The sequence below is a fragment of the Falco cherrug genome, chromosome Z, assembly GCF_023634085.1.
Source record: "Falco cherrug isolate bFalChe1 chromosome Z, bFalChe1.pri, whole genome shotgun sequence".
In the NCBI taxonomy this organism is placed as follows: domain Eukaryota; kingdom Metazoa; phylum Chordata; class Aves; order Falconiformes; family Falconidae; genus Falco; species Falco cherrug.
The window spans coordinates 41,126,473-41,143,338 of NC_073720.1; the positions used below are offsets into that span (position 1 = coordinate 41,126,473).

The 16,866-nt window shown below is 33.6% G+C and overlaps 1 protein-coding gene across 3 annotated transcripts in view; it reads left to right on the forward strand.

Annotated features, from left to right (window-relative positions):
* VPS13A (vacuolar protein sorting 13 homolog A) overlaps positions 1-16,866 on the forward strand; it is a 112,591-nt gene that overhangs the window by 77,923 nt on the left and 17,802 nt on the right. For all 3 annotated transcript variants that reach the window (XM_055698571.1, XM_055698573.1, XM_055698572.1), the window contains exons 53-68: positions 390-519; positions 872-1,107; positions 3,189-3,342; positions 4,185-4,331; positions 4,891-4,972; positions 6,316-6,385; positions 6,874-6,979; positions 10,093-10,206; positions 12,140-12,285; positions 12,407-12,488; positions 13,512-13,625; positions 14,094-14,169; positions 14,265-14,428; positions 14,777-14,822; positions 15,081-15,204; positions 16,197-16,311. In XM_055698571.1, the coding sequence (XP_055554546.1) occupies positions 390-519; positions 872-1,107; positions 3,189-3,342; positions 4,185-4,331; positions 4,891-4,972; positions 6,316-6,385; positions 6,874-6,979; positions 10,093-10,206; positions 12,140-12,285; positions 12,407-12,488; positions 13,512-13,625; positions 14,094-14,169; positions 14,265-14,428; positions 14,777-14,822; positions 15,081-15,204; positions 16,197-16,311 (1,906 nt within the window). The remainder of the gene's footprint in view (positions 1-389; positions 520-871; positions 1,108-3,188; positions 3,343-4,184; positions 4,332-4,890; positions 4,973-6,315; positions 6,386-6,873; positions 6,980-10,092; positions 10,207-12,139; positions 12,286-12,406; positions 12,489-13,511; positions 13,626-14,093; positions 14,170-14,264; positions 14,429-14,776; positions 14,823-15,080; positions 15,205-16,196; positions 16,312-16,866) is intronic.

Below are 16,866 nucleotides of genomic sequence, written 5' to 3' on the forward strand. Positions count from 1 at the left end.
AATCAGATTTTGAACATGCTTTTCTTATCTTGGAATATTAATGTTAGTCAGCACAAATCCTGACTTTTTGTATCAGCTTGTAAGCTCCACTGTCTGGTTTTTTTTTTTCTCTACTTAACATTTCCTTCTTAATCAGAAGTGGGGAAGAAAATAAGTATTTAAAAATTACTGCATATACTTTTTTCCTATGTATTTTGAAGTATAAATACTGTTTTTATTGTTGTGCTGAGAATGGTTTTATGCATGGTTTTTTATGCACAATGTTGTTTTAAGTTTGCGTTTTCATTATTTGAAAAAATAGTTATTAAAGTGTTCTTGTTGAAATACTAGAATGCAGAAGTCATTGACACAAAATAATAACAATTTAATTTAGTAACATATTGTTATAGCTCCCTCAGTGAAATGGAAGACTGTCTTCAGCCAAATAAGGCAGTACTGTATACTTGGGCTGACCCAGCAGGATCTAGAAAATTGAAATGGAAATGTGGAAATAGAACTGCGGAAATTACCCCAAAAGAGGTATGTTTATTATCTGAATGTCCTTTTAATGCTGTCTAACTTATTATCCTGTTCATCAGTGTGTGTATGACGTTCCATGTGTAATGAGTATGATCAGCAATCTCATATATGAGGTTCAATCACGGAACAGTAACAACACTGTGTTTGATGAAGCTTATGCCAGTAAGCATTGTTTTCAGTTCAGAAGCATCTGTGTAGAGAGAGACTGTTGTAAAACTTCATAATGTAAAATCTCATTTTCCTGTACCTTTAAAAAATATCTTCTATTGCTGTTTGTCTTGCTAAGACTTTTGCGTTTGCTTGTGAAATATGATGATGGAAGGAGTTGTTTAAACTTTCCCTCTCTTCATAGGACAAAATGGAAATACTCAGCCTGGATTGTAGAAAAATGGTCTATTTGGTGTCATTTTTTGAAGGTTTGCAGCGTATTGTCCTGATCACTGAAGACGAGAATGTATTTAAATTGACTTATGAAAGTGTAAAAGCAGAACTAGCAGAACAAGAAATTGTTCTGTCTTTGCAAGATGTTGGAATTTCATTGGTTAATAATTATACAAAGCAAGAGGTGTCCTACATTGGAATTACAAGGTAACTTATTTTGTGTGCAACAGTCTAAAATGTTTAACTTCAGGTGTTTTCACTTGGTTTGGGTGCAATGGAAGAGGAAAAAGATCTTGGTAAATCATTTCTGTTTTACTGTTATGACACATAGTGAAAACATTCTTGTATATTAATGCATATTCTTTCTGTCTTTGGACGTACATGTTTTTGCAGCAAGTATGTGTAACTCTGTGTGGTAAACTTCCCTGTCCATGTAGTTTGGGGAGCAATAATAACTGTAAGGAGTAAGATCTGTGGGGTAGTTAATGTCAGTGGATTTTTCTGTCTCCGCTAAAACAAATTACTGAATTCTATGTTGAAAATTTTGATGGAGTAGCGGCTTGTAGTTGTTTTTAGTTTGGATTGAGAAATTGTGGTGGCTTCAAGGCTCTTAATACTTTAGGTTTTCTACTGTAGTGTTTCAGAGGGAAGCAGAAAAATACCTGTGTAATGCTTAAGAGATGTGTGCTATTACATATTCAAACAGGTTTTTTAGAATGCTCAAGGGACAGTTGTATATCATCACCATAATCCACACATTTTATGTATTCCTAGCCATGAGGTTACTTGTGGTAAGTAAAAAAGTGAGGGTTTTTTCTTTTGATTAATCATTTGCACTGCACTGTAAGACAAACAGGGAAAAACTTCACATACATTTATACTTCACATGTTCATATCTGTCATTCACAAAGAAAATACCAATCCTTGCCCTGGCCTGAGAAACTGAACTCTTGATAACTACCTAGACAGTGGAAACACCACATTAAATCCAGATAATTAACTGCCACTTTTAAAGTAGTATTGAGATTTCACTGAATCGGTGGTTTTTGGACGCAGTCATCCATAGTCAGTATAGTATTGTTTTCTTGTTAAACCCCGAGTGGATGTCAAAATCCTGAAAGTTCTTTCCGAGGAGAAGAGATTATTCCTTGAGTATGGTGAAGAAAACCCTATTACTTAAAAAGTTCCCATTTGTGAATGTCTTGTTAAAATGGAGAAGGCAGTTTGTATCTAACTTGATTCAGAAACAAGTTTCACCATGCCAGTCCTGGGATCACAGCACATTGAGAAGCGAGAGAAAAAAATCAAGAAGAAAAAAGACTGGGGGGAGGGAAAACTCCCAGCAGTTTCAAGGTAGTACTCTATTTTGTAGCTGGTTTGCCCTTTAGCTCACCAGGGTTTTTTGGTGGTTCTGCCATTTATGTCTCTGAACACAGACACAGATGTAGCTAAAAGAAATTGGATTATGGGACTGTGTCTGGAAAGCTGTGTATTTGTGGACTATAGAGTGACTTGTGGAAAGAAGAAGCACATTCCATTTGTCTGATAAGTGGTTTGTGCCCTATTGTGTGCCTTCAGTTTTACTGTAAGGTTTTTTACAGAAGCAGTGGAATGAAGTGGAATTAAGCAGAAGAGAATCCAATGCCTTTTAAGGATGATTAATTATTTTGTTGTTTTATTAATAACAAAAGTAAGAGACAAAAGAAAAGAACTCATTTTGGAAAACCATTAAAAAAACCCAACAACAACAAAACAAAATAAACCAAAACCCCCACCATAAAGTCTGTAGAGGAAGTGTGTAAATTGAAATCATCATCTATTGATTTAGACAGGAAGAGTGAAGGCACTAGCTATCAAAAATAAGAGACAGTTCAAGAGGCATTTATTTCATCTTGACGTGAAGTTCTCAATTCCTCGTAAATTCAGCTGTGCTAAAATAGATGTAGGAGTATATGCAGAAAACTACATGGAGATTGTAGAGTAATGGATGACAGTACTATTGAAATGAGCTTCCTGATTAAGTATCCTTACCTACCCATCTTTATCAAGGTGGGGAGCTATACAAACTTGCTCATAAATTTTCTTTTTTGCCTTATGTTGGAGAGACTGGCTTCCACTTAGTACCAAGGAGTCAGTGGGTATTTTGGGTAACTTGTTTATTGCAGTAGTGCTTTATGATGTGGTTTCTCATTCCAGGGTTATGACATATTAAAAGCCATACTATGGTAGATAAAACTTGTTTTGAAATAGCTAATCCTTCTCCTTGATACTTTGTTTTGTCTTCAAAGTTCTGATGTGGTTTGGGAGACAAAACCCAAGAAGAAGTCAAGATGGAGACCAATGAGTGTTAAGCAGACTGATAAATTAGAACAAGAATTCAAAGACTACAGCGAGCTAACTCCTTCAGAAAATAAGATTGTTGAGTTGGAATCAAATGTTTTGGTAATAATGATAATTCTCTAGTTCTGTTATGTGTATACACAGGAAAAATAAAAGATAATATATCAATTTTGCTATCTTTTGAAGAAACTTCTAGTGAAAATAGAGATGATTAATTTACCTAATCCATTTGAAAACACTTCTCTAGAAAAATACCTGCAAAAAAATCCATAGATGTTTGAAAACTTACTTTAGACTTTTTGTTATTAGCCTGTAATTTTGAAATTGCAGTGTAACATTTTTGCAGGTCATGGGACTAAATATGCATAAAGCTACAGTGAAGAAGCTTAGCGTTTGGTTCATTTGTTATACTGGGGAGGTAGGCATGGTGTTAGTTTTTTGGGTTGGTTTGTTTGTTTTAGCACAAAATCTTATGTTTTTCTAGTGCCTTATTGTGGGATAATTCAACTGTCATTTAATGAGACACAGATGAAAAATTATTCCGGAAGTTCATCTGCAATGTAGAAGAACATTATGCGCAAAATGCTGCTGTCCTTATCTGTAGATAACTTTTAGATACTCATTAGAATTGTGTTGTAAGTAAATGAACACGGTATAGGTAAACAAGCCAGTTTTACTCAGTTGTAGACAGTGATATTATACTACTGTGACTTTCCTTTAGAAAGCCATGCTAGTAATCCCTTGAGTAACAGAGTAATTTGTATGTATGCTTCTATTGAAATTTATGACAAAATCTGATAGTTTTATGTTGAAAGCTGCAAAACTTTTACTGCTAAGCTATCTTTACAGTGTTAACGAGCAGTGTAAATTTTAAAGTATACTATAAAAAGCAGTCTTTTGAAACATTTAGCATACATACCAGATTTTCTTTAATAATACAACAGGTATGTTTAACTCCTAATGGAATGAACATGAAAATTCAACAACCAAATGAGATTCCTATCAGAAGGAATTATTTGCCAGCTTTAAAAGTAGAATACAGTTCATCTGCACATCAGAAGTCTTTCAGAATTCAGATTTACAGGATACAGGTGAGGCTTGTCTAAAAAGGTAAGTTATTTATTGGAAAAAGTAAATTAGACAGTTGGTTTTATTTTTAAATTGTTTGGATTGGTCATGTTTTGAATTTAATTGTACTCATTGGCTTTTACAAGAGTACTTCTCAGTCTTTGGAAATACTACTTAAATGCTTCTAGAAACGAAAATCCAGACAGCTATATGACTGTTCAGGAAAAGCATTTACCATTCATCTTCCATGCTTTTTCTTGTGGTTTTCTTCACAACCGACAGAAAAATAGGTGCCATTTGTTGTCTTGTATATGTTTAAGTCTTTAAAAAACAATCCTTTGCAAAAATTCTGTGGACAGTTTATTGCCACCAACTTAGAGAAGCTTTTCTGGACTACTTGGATTGAATTATTTTATTTTTAAAATAGAGATGTTTTGAACCACAGTAGCACCTTTTTTCTGCTTTTGAACTGGTGGAATGGTAAAGGTAATGTTCGTAATTCTTGTGTTTGTCCTGAATTTAAAATATTTCACAATTTAAAAGCTAACGTGCTGCACCTTGTCCTGTCCTTACCCCTATTAGATACAAAACCAGATTCCTGGAGCCATATTTCCCTTTGTGTTCTATCCTATTAAACCTCCAAAGTCCATCACCTTGGATTCAGGTTTGTTGTTCTAGTTTAACATAATCCTTACTTCTAAAATGACAAGGTGACTTGTTTATACTGAAGTTAACCGCATCTTTTCCAGATGAAGTCTGTATACGCTTACTGACTACAAATACTAATATTAGATACAGGGAAGCAGTTTTGTCTACAAAGAAGATATACAGAAAACCATTTGAGCAGTTAACAGTTAAAAAAAAACCCCAACATTTCTTTTAGCCGTCAATATCAGACCTTTTAAGCACATCTTTTTGACATGCTAATTCAGTCTTGTGGAGAGCATAAGGTGAAAGTTACATATGGATCAACTTAAAATGGGCTTTTGGCAGTTGAATTCGGACTACAACTAAAACTTAATGCTGACTAATACAGAAGAGTTGCCAGCTGAAAATAAGAGAAGATCAAATTGTTGCTTATATTGATGGTAGTGAATCTGTTGCACCATTTCTGTATTAATTGCATTTGGAGTTCTGGGGCAGTGAGTATTTACTTTTCATCTTCAGTCATCTAGTTTTTCCCTACTGCCCCAAATTAATTGTTTATCTTAGTCATGTTGTTGATTTTTTTTTTTCCTCTTTGCTTTCGTGCAATACATGACCTAGTGATCTATCGGAAATAACCTTAACTAATAAGAAAATAAAAAGCGTGCTGGTCTAAACTCAGAATTGCTATGTGGGGCAGCATTTATAAGATCTGTAGATAAATTATATTTGCCTGTTCTTTGTGTAGCCTGCTGACTTCTCCATTGCTTGGAGCATTACTGAATGTCAGTACACTGTGTGATGAGCTGCAGTCTTCCATTAACTTGTTCACTTGTCACTTGGAAGTCACTTGAAGACCAGAGTGATCTCAGGAGACATTCTTGATTGAGACAAAGAATACTGCCTGTAATTTTGTACAGAAGCTAAAATATGTCAGGTGTTTGTTCTAAATATGACCAATTTCAAGCTACAGTGCATAGATCTGCAGAATTCTTTTTTTTTGTTTACATTTTTTTATCAGCTGTGAGAGAATCTTATTCCATGGCTAGGGAAATCATATAAATCTGAGATTATATAAATATTAATTTTCTTTTAAATGAAAACTGTATGTTTTCATAGATAAATGAAATGGAATTTTGATGTTCCATTTCATCCTTGTTTTCCTATTCCTTTCTGTTCCTGCTCTTTTCCCTGAAATAGTTGTTCTCCGTACACTATGTAATTGTCATATCCACTATGTAATCCTGCTTTACAGGGTTGAAAGAATCTTGAATTTATATGACATTTTTGTATTAATAATATAAAGGTATGTATATCATATAAAAATCTGTACTGATCTTTTTTTATTTTACAACTTCATAGCACCAAAACCATTTACTGATGTCAGTATTGTCATGAGAACTGCAGGACATTCACAAATATCTCATATTAAGTAAGTATTTAGGCATGTTCCCTCTCTTTTGCTATTGGTTATATTTAGTCAAGCTTTAAAATTAAAATTATTATGGGGCAAACATAATGAATGCAACACAGTTTTACACCAGTTCTGAAGGATCAGAGCACTTAGAGATAAGAGCTCAGCCCCCTTTATTATCCACATAATTGCAGAATAAAGCAAGGATTTTTAAGTGTCTTCCTAATGCAGAATTTTAGTCTTTTTTAACTTAGAAAAAGCTCTGTTTAGCAGTGCTGTATACAGTGTTAAATGCTGTAACTTGTTCAAAATAGTTCTGGTTACAGGCAGTATGCAAAACCTTCTTTTCATCAGTAATGGGAAGTCCCTTAAAAAAAAAACCACAAAAAAACAGGTATTGACTTAAAGTACCTTTTTTTAGTTAAGTGGTCTAAATACCCTAGATTAAATTCTACATGTTAGAAATGTTTGTAAAACACTTCAGTAATTGTTTTTTTCATATGTAGGTATTTTAAGGTCCTGATTCAAGAGATGGATCTCAGAGTAGATCTTGGCTTCCTATATGCACTGGTTGAATTCTTTACACAGACTGATGTGCCAAGTGACCAGGAGGTAGAAACCTTTTGTTGTTCAACTTAAGTTTGTAATTATTCAACTTGTATTTAAAAAAAGAAAAAACATCTTGGTTTTATGTGTCCTTAGCACTGGTTAGTAGGAGTATCTGGGATTAACAAAAGTTACCATTGCCCCAGGTAAACAGTGAACTCTTGCCTTTGTCCTCATCTTGCATGCTATGCAAAGAAATCTTCAAAACTTTCTGTGAAGAATGAAACTAATGTTGTCCTGGATTCTTTGTTCTTTCTAATGCCTGGGGGATCAGTTAATCAAGAATCCAGGATGGGAGGAAAGTAAAAATAAGTCTTTTCCTTAATGTGTCTCACTTAAAAAAAAACAAACAACACAAACAACCCCCAAAAACCCAAACCCCAAACACCCACACCCACCCCAAAAAAACAACAACCACCAAATAACCTTGGAAAATCTTGGCCAGGAAATTACTGACACTTGCTTTCCTATGAGAGCAAGAGAATGTAAAAAGGAATGGAGAGAGGTTGATTCGAAAGTGTTTTCAGTTATTTCCTGCAAAATTAAAAAGTTGGAAGATGATGTAGTTACATGTTGAAACTTAAGTGGAGAGGAGAGGGCAGTGGGAGGGAACAGAATTACTGTGCAGGGAGACTGAGAAGTGTTTGTACACAAGAACAGTAGAAATAAAATAAAATACAATAATTTGAAGTGAAGTGCAAGGTACTGTGTTTGGGGAAAAAATAATGAAAACTTCAGTTATAACTATAAAGCAACAGAGGAGCCAGTTTCTTAGATTTGCCAAAGAAAACAACAAGAGGTGATAAGCTGTACAGTTACAGTGCAATTCTGATGAATGTTGGGCATGCTGTTCTTAAGAGTATTGAAATTTGAATGTCAATACACAACAAACTGATAATAAATTATTAGCAGAAAGTGTATCTTTTGTGTATATGTCAAAAATGCTGCTATGAAAAATGAACCAGAAATACTTGCATAAAAGATTTGCCTGAATGAGTAGAGCAAAAAGGTCCTTTTTATGGGGCATTAAAAGGTATTGTCTTACTGTGGCAAGTGAAAAAGTATGCTGGAAAGGAAACTTGGCTTTTGTTTCATTTTATCTGCACATCAGAGATTAAAAAAAAGTATTACCACTCAGGGATTATGCTAAAATAAATAGAAAAGATTAAAAAGTTGTTCCAGTGTAAATATAAATTGAGAATCAGAAGGAAGTATGGGAAAACAAAGAGAAGTAATTTATGGACTAACATTTCAAGCAAGATAAGAATCTTGTTAGAATTTTGTAAGTTTATGGCAGAATATATTTACGTAAGACTGTTACGGGTTGCACTTTCATAGATATTTTAATCTAAGTAAATTTGCTACTCTTGCATGGTATAGTTCATTAAATATACCCTCAGTTTCCTACTTTTGTTTAGAATTTTAAAAAGAAGATTCTGATTTTGGTGGGTTTGTAGCTTGTTTTCTAGCCTGTGATTAAATTAAAACTAAATATACTCCCCAGTTACGTGGTTACCTTGAGTTTGCAGTTGTGAGGCTTGAAGATCTAGCTGTTTCTTCCTGGTCCCGTCTGTCTTTCCTGTTGTAACTTGAAGCCTGTGGGTTCTTTGCGAGCTCTAGTGGCACCACAGTTTTGGAAAGACTCACAAAACACACTAATTGCTTATTGACTTAAGACCTTTTATCTCTTGGTGATGATGTAAAATTTTAACTTAAAGAATGGGATCCTCTCTGGTGAGAGGCTGCTTCCTCTAAATGAAGACCTAAGCATGTATTTCTGTATAATCTTTTCTTATTGTATTATAATATATAATTATATATTATATTCTTAATATATAACATACAATATTTTATGTATGATATCATATATAAATTATATTTAATATATTTTATACGATACTATAATGTATTCTTACTATATTATGAGCTTAATTAAACATATTTTTAAATGTTAATATTAATAATGAGCAATCTAATTGTGACTTATGAAATACAAGGACATTTGAAGGGTTCCTTAAACAAAGCAGACATTTAATGAAGATTAATAATGTTACTGTAGAATTGTTTCAGAAACGTTGCTGCATTCTCATATGCGAGAATATGTAGTCTGGGAACTGGTGGTTCCCAGCAGTGTGCTAGGGCATACAGTCTGTTGATGCCAGGTGTACCTGTGAATTCTGTATTATTGTGGTAGTTTGAAGAATTACATTAATTTTCATGCCTGATTGTGTAATGGAAAAAAATACATTGTTGTATTTTTTTTTTTTCCCCTCCCAGTGGAAAGATGAATGATTTGAGATTAGCATTGAGAGCTGAATTGCTAAATCCAGAGGGTAGAGGAGGCCCTATTCTGTATTTCCAATTTTTGGGGAATTATACTTAATATTTAGTGCCTTGATTGTTTTGCTTGTTTAAGTAGCAAGGTGCTACCTGTGTTTACTGTTCTGAAAGGGCTTCTCACATTATTTTCAGTTACAACTTCATTTTCTTTGACTGTTAAGTCTTGTTTGAGTATAACTTCAGAGTAGTTATTACTGAAAAATCTTAAAATGTTACTTGTACTTGACCAGTTCTTCAAAAACTGTTGTAAAGGATCTCTTGTCTTTTGAAAAAGAGCTAGATGGAGATCTTCTCAGAGTATGTAGAAGTCTAGTTTCTGTGTAACAGAAAATAGTCTTTATTCTAGTTATTTGTATTTAAAAACCTATGTGTTATATTATATTTGAGAAGGGTGTACATATAAATATATATATATATTTAACCTTTGTTTGACCCAGGTAAAAGTTGTCCAAACTTTACTTGAAATTATTTGATATTTGAACTTGCATAAAAAGAGGGGGTGGTAGTGGTTTATTTTTTTAAAACTATCAAATAGGTGTATGTTTCATTGTCATCTTATACGTGTTTTTCTCCTCTTCATACAACAAAAGGCAGCAAATAAACTCTAGTTTAAAGTCCTCTAAAACGTCAACTCTAAGTAAAAAAAAAAAAAAAAAAAAAAAGATCAGGAGGGTAAAAGTCTATATGTTAGTCAATATGTTGCATCTCAGTGACTAATGCATGGTCATTTTATGTAGTCCAGATTTTAAAGTAATATTTTTTTGAAAATGCATTCACAGCTAGAACTTTTCAAAAAGGATGTTGAATCTCTTCAAGAAGAACTGATGAGTGTGTCTACAACAGATACATCACAGATCAGCTTGTATGAATACTTTCATATCTCTCCAATTAAGGTATACCTCTTTGACCATACAGCCTGTGTTTGCTCCAACTGAATAATTTTTGTCTCCTGCAAGACAGTAGGCACTAGAAATGAAGAAACATAGAGGTGATCAAAAATAAAATAAAAATGTGCTGGAAAAGGACTTTAATTGTTACCACTTACTATATGGCGTTACATTTAATATTTATTAAATGTTTATGTAAGCTCATTATTTCATTCCTATCCATGATTTTCTTCATATACTTTAATGCTTCTTCTTGCTATTATTTAAGAGATCCTAGCCAAATGCTATTGTTTGTGTGCAGAAAGTGTGTTGTGGATTGGGAAATGAGGTGATTTCTAAAAAATGGATACAACCAGCATTACTGTGCAATGACATTTTCTCCTTCATTGTTATTTACTCATTGAAAAAGTGGTTTTGTTTTTTGACTCCAGTAAAGTCTACTTTTGACTGTTTCGCCGTTCCCATAAACATTCAGGTACAGCTGCTAAGTAGTATGTGCATACTTACATGGAGACATCTGTCTGTTTGCCCAAATCAAACTCTAAAGCACTTTTAGCTTACTGGGCTTCATTTTTTGATTACTGTGTGGCTGATGTTAAAGCTGTGATGGTACTTCTTAGGTTCTGTAACAGTTATGTAAGAGAATCTCACCTCCATCCCATGGGAAATAGATTGAAGGTCTGAGTTTCACCTCTTAACGGTATTGGGTAAGATGTTAGAAACAGCCTGCTATTAGAACAGGTAATTCCAGGAAATACTTGGTTGGCTTTATGTAAACAGCTTAGTCTAACTTAGTCCAAATAATACTTAGTTGCTTTTCCGTGTATCTTCACTTACATGTTCATGGGTATGTCTCCTGTTACAAAAAACGACTCAGAACTTGACAAAATTAAAACGCCATTTGTGTGTTAACAAAGTGAACACTTCGTTAAAAAGTAAATAAAAGCTTATTTTTGAATGTATTCTGTCATATTTGATCCGAAAAATTACATGGAGGAGATGGGATGGAATAAATCAGCTTCAGGTTGTAATAAAAGATTAATCTTTAATGCATATAAAGTCTCACATTATTTTCAGTTACAACTTCATTTTCTTTGACTGTTAAGTCTTTTTTGAGTATAACTTTAGTTATTACTGAAAAATCTTAAAAAGTTACTTGTACTTGACCAATTCTTCAAAAACTGTTGTAAAGGATCTCTTGTCTTTTGAAAAAGAGCTAGTAAATTAAGTGACAGTGATTCTGTAAGATGAGGTATGTATTTTGAAATGAGCAATAGTTAAACTCTGTTATACCGTAAATTAATGAATGGCATATGGTGTTGCCTTCAGAGAATCAGAAACAGGTGTAACTTCTTTTACTTTGATTTTTGACAGCTGCTGAGTACTTGTGCACTGTAGAGCCAATTGAGCAATTTTCCTGAATGCTTTTCTGTTTTGAGACTGTCACCTTAATTTCTGTGAAAGAAATACTTAAGTTAATACTGGTCTGCACAGGTGGGGTTTTTCTTGTGTACATATTTCAGTGTTTATTTAGCACCTGTAAAACTTGTGTTAATAATAATTTGGTTTTAGGCTTTTTTTCCTCATTCTTACTTGGACACTGTGCTATGTTACTGTTTTCAATCTCCTTTGATGTTTGGCTATTACTTACCTAAGTTCTAGCTAAAAGATTCTGAAGACCTTATCTGAAAACATGAGTAAGCGATTTAAAGTTCTTGTTTTCTTAAAGGTAGTTGAGGTTGTTTAGTTTGATTGTAAATGTTTGGGGTTTTTTATTGCCCATGGTGTATTTCTGTTCTCTGTTAAGTCAATCTGATTTCAGTCAAGGTTAAAAACGTCTTATCTCAATTTTTAAATCATCTAAAAGATGATAAACATAGAAATATAATACTTCCAATAACCAACTATGTTATTTCCCAATCTCAATTTTATCCTTTAGTTACACTTAAGCTTTTCACTCAGTACGGGTGGAGAAGATAGTAACAAAGAAGAAAGAAAAAATGAATTGATACCACTTCAGTCCTTGAATCTCCTGTTGAAGAGTATAGGAGCCACCCTCACAGATGTTCAAGATGTTGTCTTTAAGTAGGTTAAATACATGATTGCAAAGATTACTTTCAGAGTATTATGTATGCTAGATTTTATCTTGCTCTGCATAATAAGGACTTACTTTTTCTCTCCCCCCCTTTTTTTTTTTTTTTTTTAGGTTGGCATTCTTTGAACTCAGCTATCACTTCTGCACTACACAACAGCTCCAATCATCAGTTGTAAGGCATTATTCAAAACAGGTTAGAATAAGTACATTTAAGTATTTCAGTAAATATGTTTTTAAAGCACTACTATGCAGTTTGGTTCTCTGAAAATATAATTACTTTCAGCCTTGTGTGTTTGTACAAAGGTTAAATACATACAAAATAATCACTCATTAGTTGGATTGCCTTTATTCTGGGGGCAAGTACCTTTCTCAAATTATGGCTAGAAAAAGTGGCATGGATAACAAAACAGCTTGCTGGAATAGATAGTGGAAGCAAACACAGTGCAGCCCCGATAGAGCAGAATTGGCACCAAAATATTAATGCTTATTCTTGGACATTAGTAGTGTATGAATTACGATCCCTTTTTGGCCTTTGTGTACTGTTCAGGTCCTATCATGCAGTGGAGAGAATCCAGCAGATAACACTTTTGCATAAAATAATTTGTCCTGTTCTATTCATCCATCATTAATAATAAGGGATTCTGTGGACATTTTGATTTAGTCCTCTGTCAGTCATTAAAGGAGAAAAAACCTATGCAGGGTTTCCAGTGAGGAACGAGTTACTGTTCTCTGGCCCTTCCTTTTCCCAGGAGGAAGGTTCGAAATGTCCTAGGTGATTCTCAACCTTTTTTCTAAAATCAGATTACACTTCATCTAGATGTAGTTACAGTGTTTTGCAGTGACAGTTAACAACACTTTGTCGCCATATGCAAACATACCAAATTTTGTGCTGTAGTATGAGAAATCTAGGTAATGTGCTTGCTTTGTAAAATCTCAAGAACATTAATGTCAGTTACTTGTGAAATGCTTGTAAGAAGTAACATTTATTTGGCTGACTTAATATGATTTACTTACTGTAAATCCTTTTTAATAAAACTACCTCTGCTTTTCCAAATAATTTTGAGGGGTTTATGTTAAACTCATATTAGTTTCTTTTTCTTTTTTTTTTTTTTTTTTTTTTTTTTTTTTTTTTTTTTAAACTGGGTATACTACAGTCTTTGCCTTTGTTTTAGGGTAATTTCTGAAATATGTTTGCTAATAACTATTCTTATTTTAGGCTATTAAACAGATGTATGTTCTTATTCTTGGCCTTGATGTCTTGGGTAATCCATTTGGATTCATAAGAGGCTTGTCTGAAGGAGTAGAAGCATTTTTCTATGAACCTTACCAGGTAAAAATCTCTGCTACCTTCTTATGAAATGTAGTACAAGTAGAAAGATACGAATTATATTGAAAATGTGGATATACTAATACCTTTTTTAGTTTTAAATTTTGATTTGGAAGTGAAATGAAAGTGCCAGGAAAAAGTTACTGCAAAGCTCAGTGAGATAAAAAAAAGAGAGTAGTCAATTTAACTTAATTCACGAAAGGCTGTTCCTTACGGTTCTTGTTTTATAATAAATCAGATTTTTTTCCCATTTGCCTTAAAATAAGCAGACTTCAGGGAATTAATTAGTATTCTAAAATAGTCTTTCTCCCACAGGTGCTTTCATGGGCACTTTCACACTTTTATCACTCAGCCTCATGCTTTTGTTCTCTTTGTTATATATAAATTCCAATAAAACCGTTATGATTTTAAAATATTTAATGCATGCTATTTGAAGCTTAATATATATGCATCTTTTTTTTTTTTTTTTAGGGAGCCATCCAGGGTCCTGAAGAATTTATAGAAGGAATGGCACTTGGACTCAAAGCACTAGTAGGGGGAGCTGTTGGTGAGTTCCAGCATTATCATGGTAGTATACTTATAGTAAGCAATACAGGTGAGTATTTGTAAATTGTATTGGCGTTGTATTTTATTTTCCAATAGGTGGGTTAGCTGGTGCTGCATCAAGAATCACTGGTGCTATGGCAAAAGGAGTTGCTGCAATAACTATGGATGAGGATTACCAGCAGAAAAGGAGAGAAGCCATGAATAAACAACCCACGGGTCTGAGAGAGGGTATCACTCGTGGTGGAAAAGGATTAGTTTCTGTAAGGAGAAAAAAAAATAATAAAAATATTAATGAATTTTATGCAGGCAGGAGTAACAAAGGTAGAGGCTGCCATAGTCACCAGAGAGTTGCTACTCTTAATTTTAATTCTGATTTTGAAAACATATTCCCACAATTGAGTAGTGGTTTTAAATGAAAATATACGAGAGTAAAAGAGACAATACGAACTGTGAACAAGGTGCCTCTAACTCTGTTTCCTTGTTGTGAATTTTAGAATTTTCCAACGTATGTACTTTGAGGTTATTCACCAATGAACTAGCAAGAAAAATGTGAAAGATGAAAAATGTAATCTGAAAGCATGTTTGTAATCTCTCATTTCTTTTGCTAGGGTTTTGTGAGTGGCATAACAGGAATAATTACAAAACCAATAAGAGGTGAGTTTCTGATGCATTAACTGTTCGTATGATGGTAAATTCTTGATACTTCATTAAACATAAATCTGAGTTATAAAAATTTTCGTCGATGTTTTATATTCCTACTGACTTTCAGTTTAAATGTTTACATTAACTTTGTGTGGAGGAGACTATATAGTTGCATATCAAATAAGAGTTGTAATTAAATGGTAATTAAGTTTGTTACAGTTGTAAGAAACTCAGTGTTTTATATTGATTTGCTGCATTTAATCCTTTTAGGAGCTCAGAAAGAAGGAGCAGCTGGTTTTTTCAAAGGTGTTGGAAAAGGCTTAGTGGGAGCAGTTGCTAGGCCTACTGGAGGAATCATAGACATGGCAAGCAGCACATTTCAGGGTATTAAAAAGTAAGTAAAATATGAAGAGTGATGTATGGCAGGAAAGAGATAATAGTAGCAGTAGTACGTTGTGTTTTTGTATCACTTCTGCATCATTTATGGTTCTATCAACTTTCTCATTAACACAGATGAGCTGGGAAAAAATCTTACATATATTGGTAATTATGTTATAAGTAGGTGGCTTTTAATAAAATACACAGTTGATAACACTTAAAAACCACAACATCAAATCTCAGATGTTTCTAGCATTACCAAAGAAACTATTTTAAAAGCCTCAGCGATCAAGTCTTCTTCAATTGCTGATTTTTTTTCCTTTTACCCCAAATATACAGGAAAAAAGGACTTAGCAGCTGCATCAAAAGTTACTTTTTATATTATTATGACTGTATGAGATGAGTTCCAAGACTACCAGGTCATGCCAGGATCTGTTCTGATTGTTCAGACTGAGAACTGTTTTGTTCTCAGTCTGCGTATTAATTTCTGTGATAGTCTCATTTTAATAAATGTGGTGTTATAGATTATCTCATTCTGTAATGTGTGCTGAAGTAGGAGAAAATGTATTGAGCTTTGTCTGAATGCATCTTTTTAATGGCTCTGTTCTTCTTAGCAAGCTGGACCAGTTTTGCTACTATAAGATTGCTAGTCTCTCGTTTGCCACTTCTCATTTCTTTAGCAGATGAATGCAAGAAAAATGTTAGAGCAGAAGTTCGGTATGGCGCAGATGTCTTTAATTTTGAACTTTTGAAGTACAGTACCTAGACACCAATGAAGTAATGCAGGCTTGTGCTGCCCTGTGCCATCTCTCTAAAATAGATTTTGGAGTGAAATCTATTACTGTTTCATAGAATGTCAACTCAATGTCTATTCATACGCGGAAGTACAACAGTTGCTGTACTAGTACTTGAATTTAACTTGTATGTGAAATAACTTGGACCCTTTGCTAAATATTATAGCTGGTGGAAGTATTGACATGTGCCTTACATTTGCTGCTTTATTGTCAGAGTTGCAGATTCATCAGAAGATGTGGTAAGCTTGCGCCCACCTCGCTTCTTTGGTGAAGATGGAGTTATTAGACCTTACAGATTAAGAGATGGAACCGGAAGTCAAATGTTGCAGGTGAAGAAAATGAAAGATAATTTGATATAAATTCTAACTCATCATACGTTGACATAACTACTTTAAAGAATTGCCCAGTTCTTAAATTCCCTACTGCCCTTTACCTAATAACTCAGTAGTCAAGAAGTTTCATTTAATTTCTTAGGCTTATGACCACTTTGGTGATTTAGGTTTTGTAATACAAAGGAATACATTATAATCTCTACCAGTATATCTGTAGAGGTTTGTGCAAGATACAGAGTATTTTGAAAGAAGAAAAAAGTTTATATGTGTAATTGAAAAGGTTTGTATTTTATTTTTGATAAACAGTGATGGTAATCACAAATACTTTATTCAGTACTGTTATTAATACACATTTTAAACAGTGACTCTTTAATCTCAACTTCATTTAAACAGCATTTTAAACACAACTAACATAGCTGTATGTATGTCATACTACAGCCATTGAAAGAACGTAAACAGTTTGAGTACTGTTTGCACGAAGAACATGCTGAGCATCAGTGATTCTTTAATAATTCAGGTGCTGTTTAAGCAAATTTCACTCAGATATCAAAG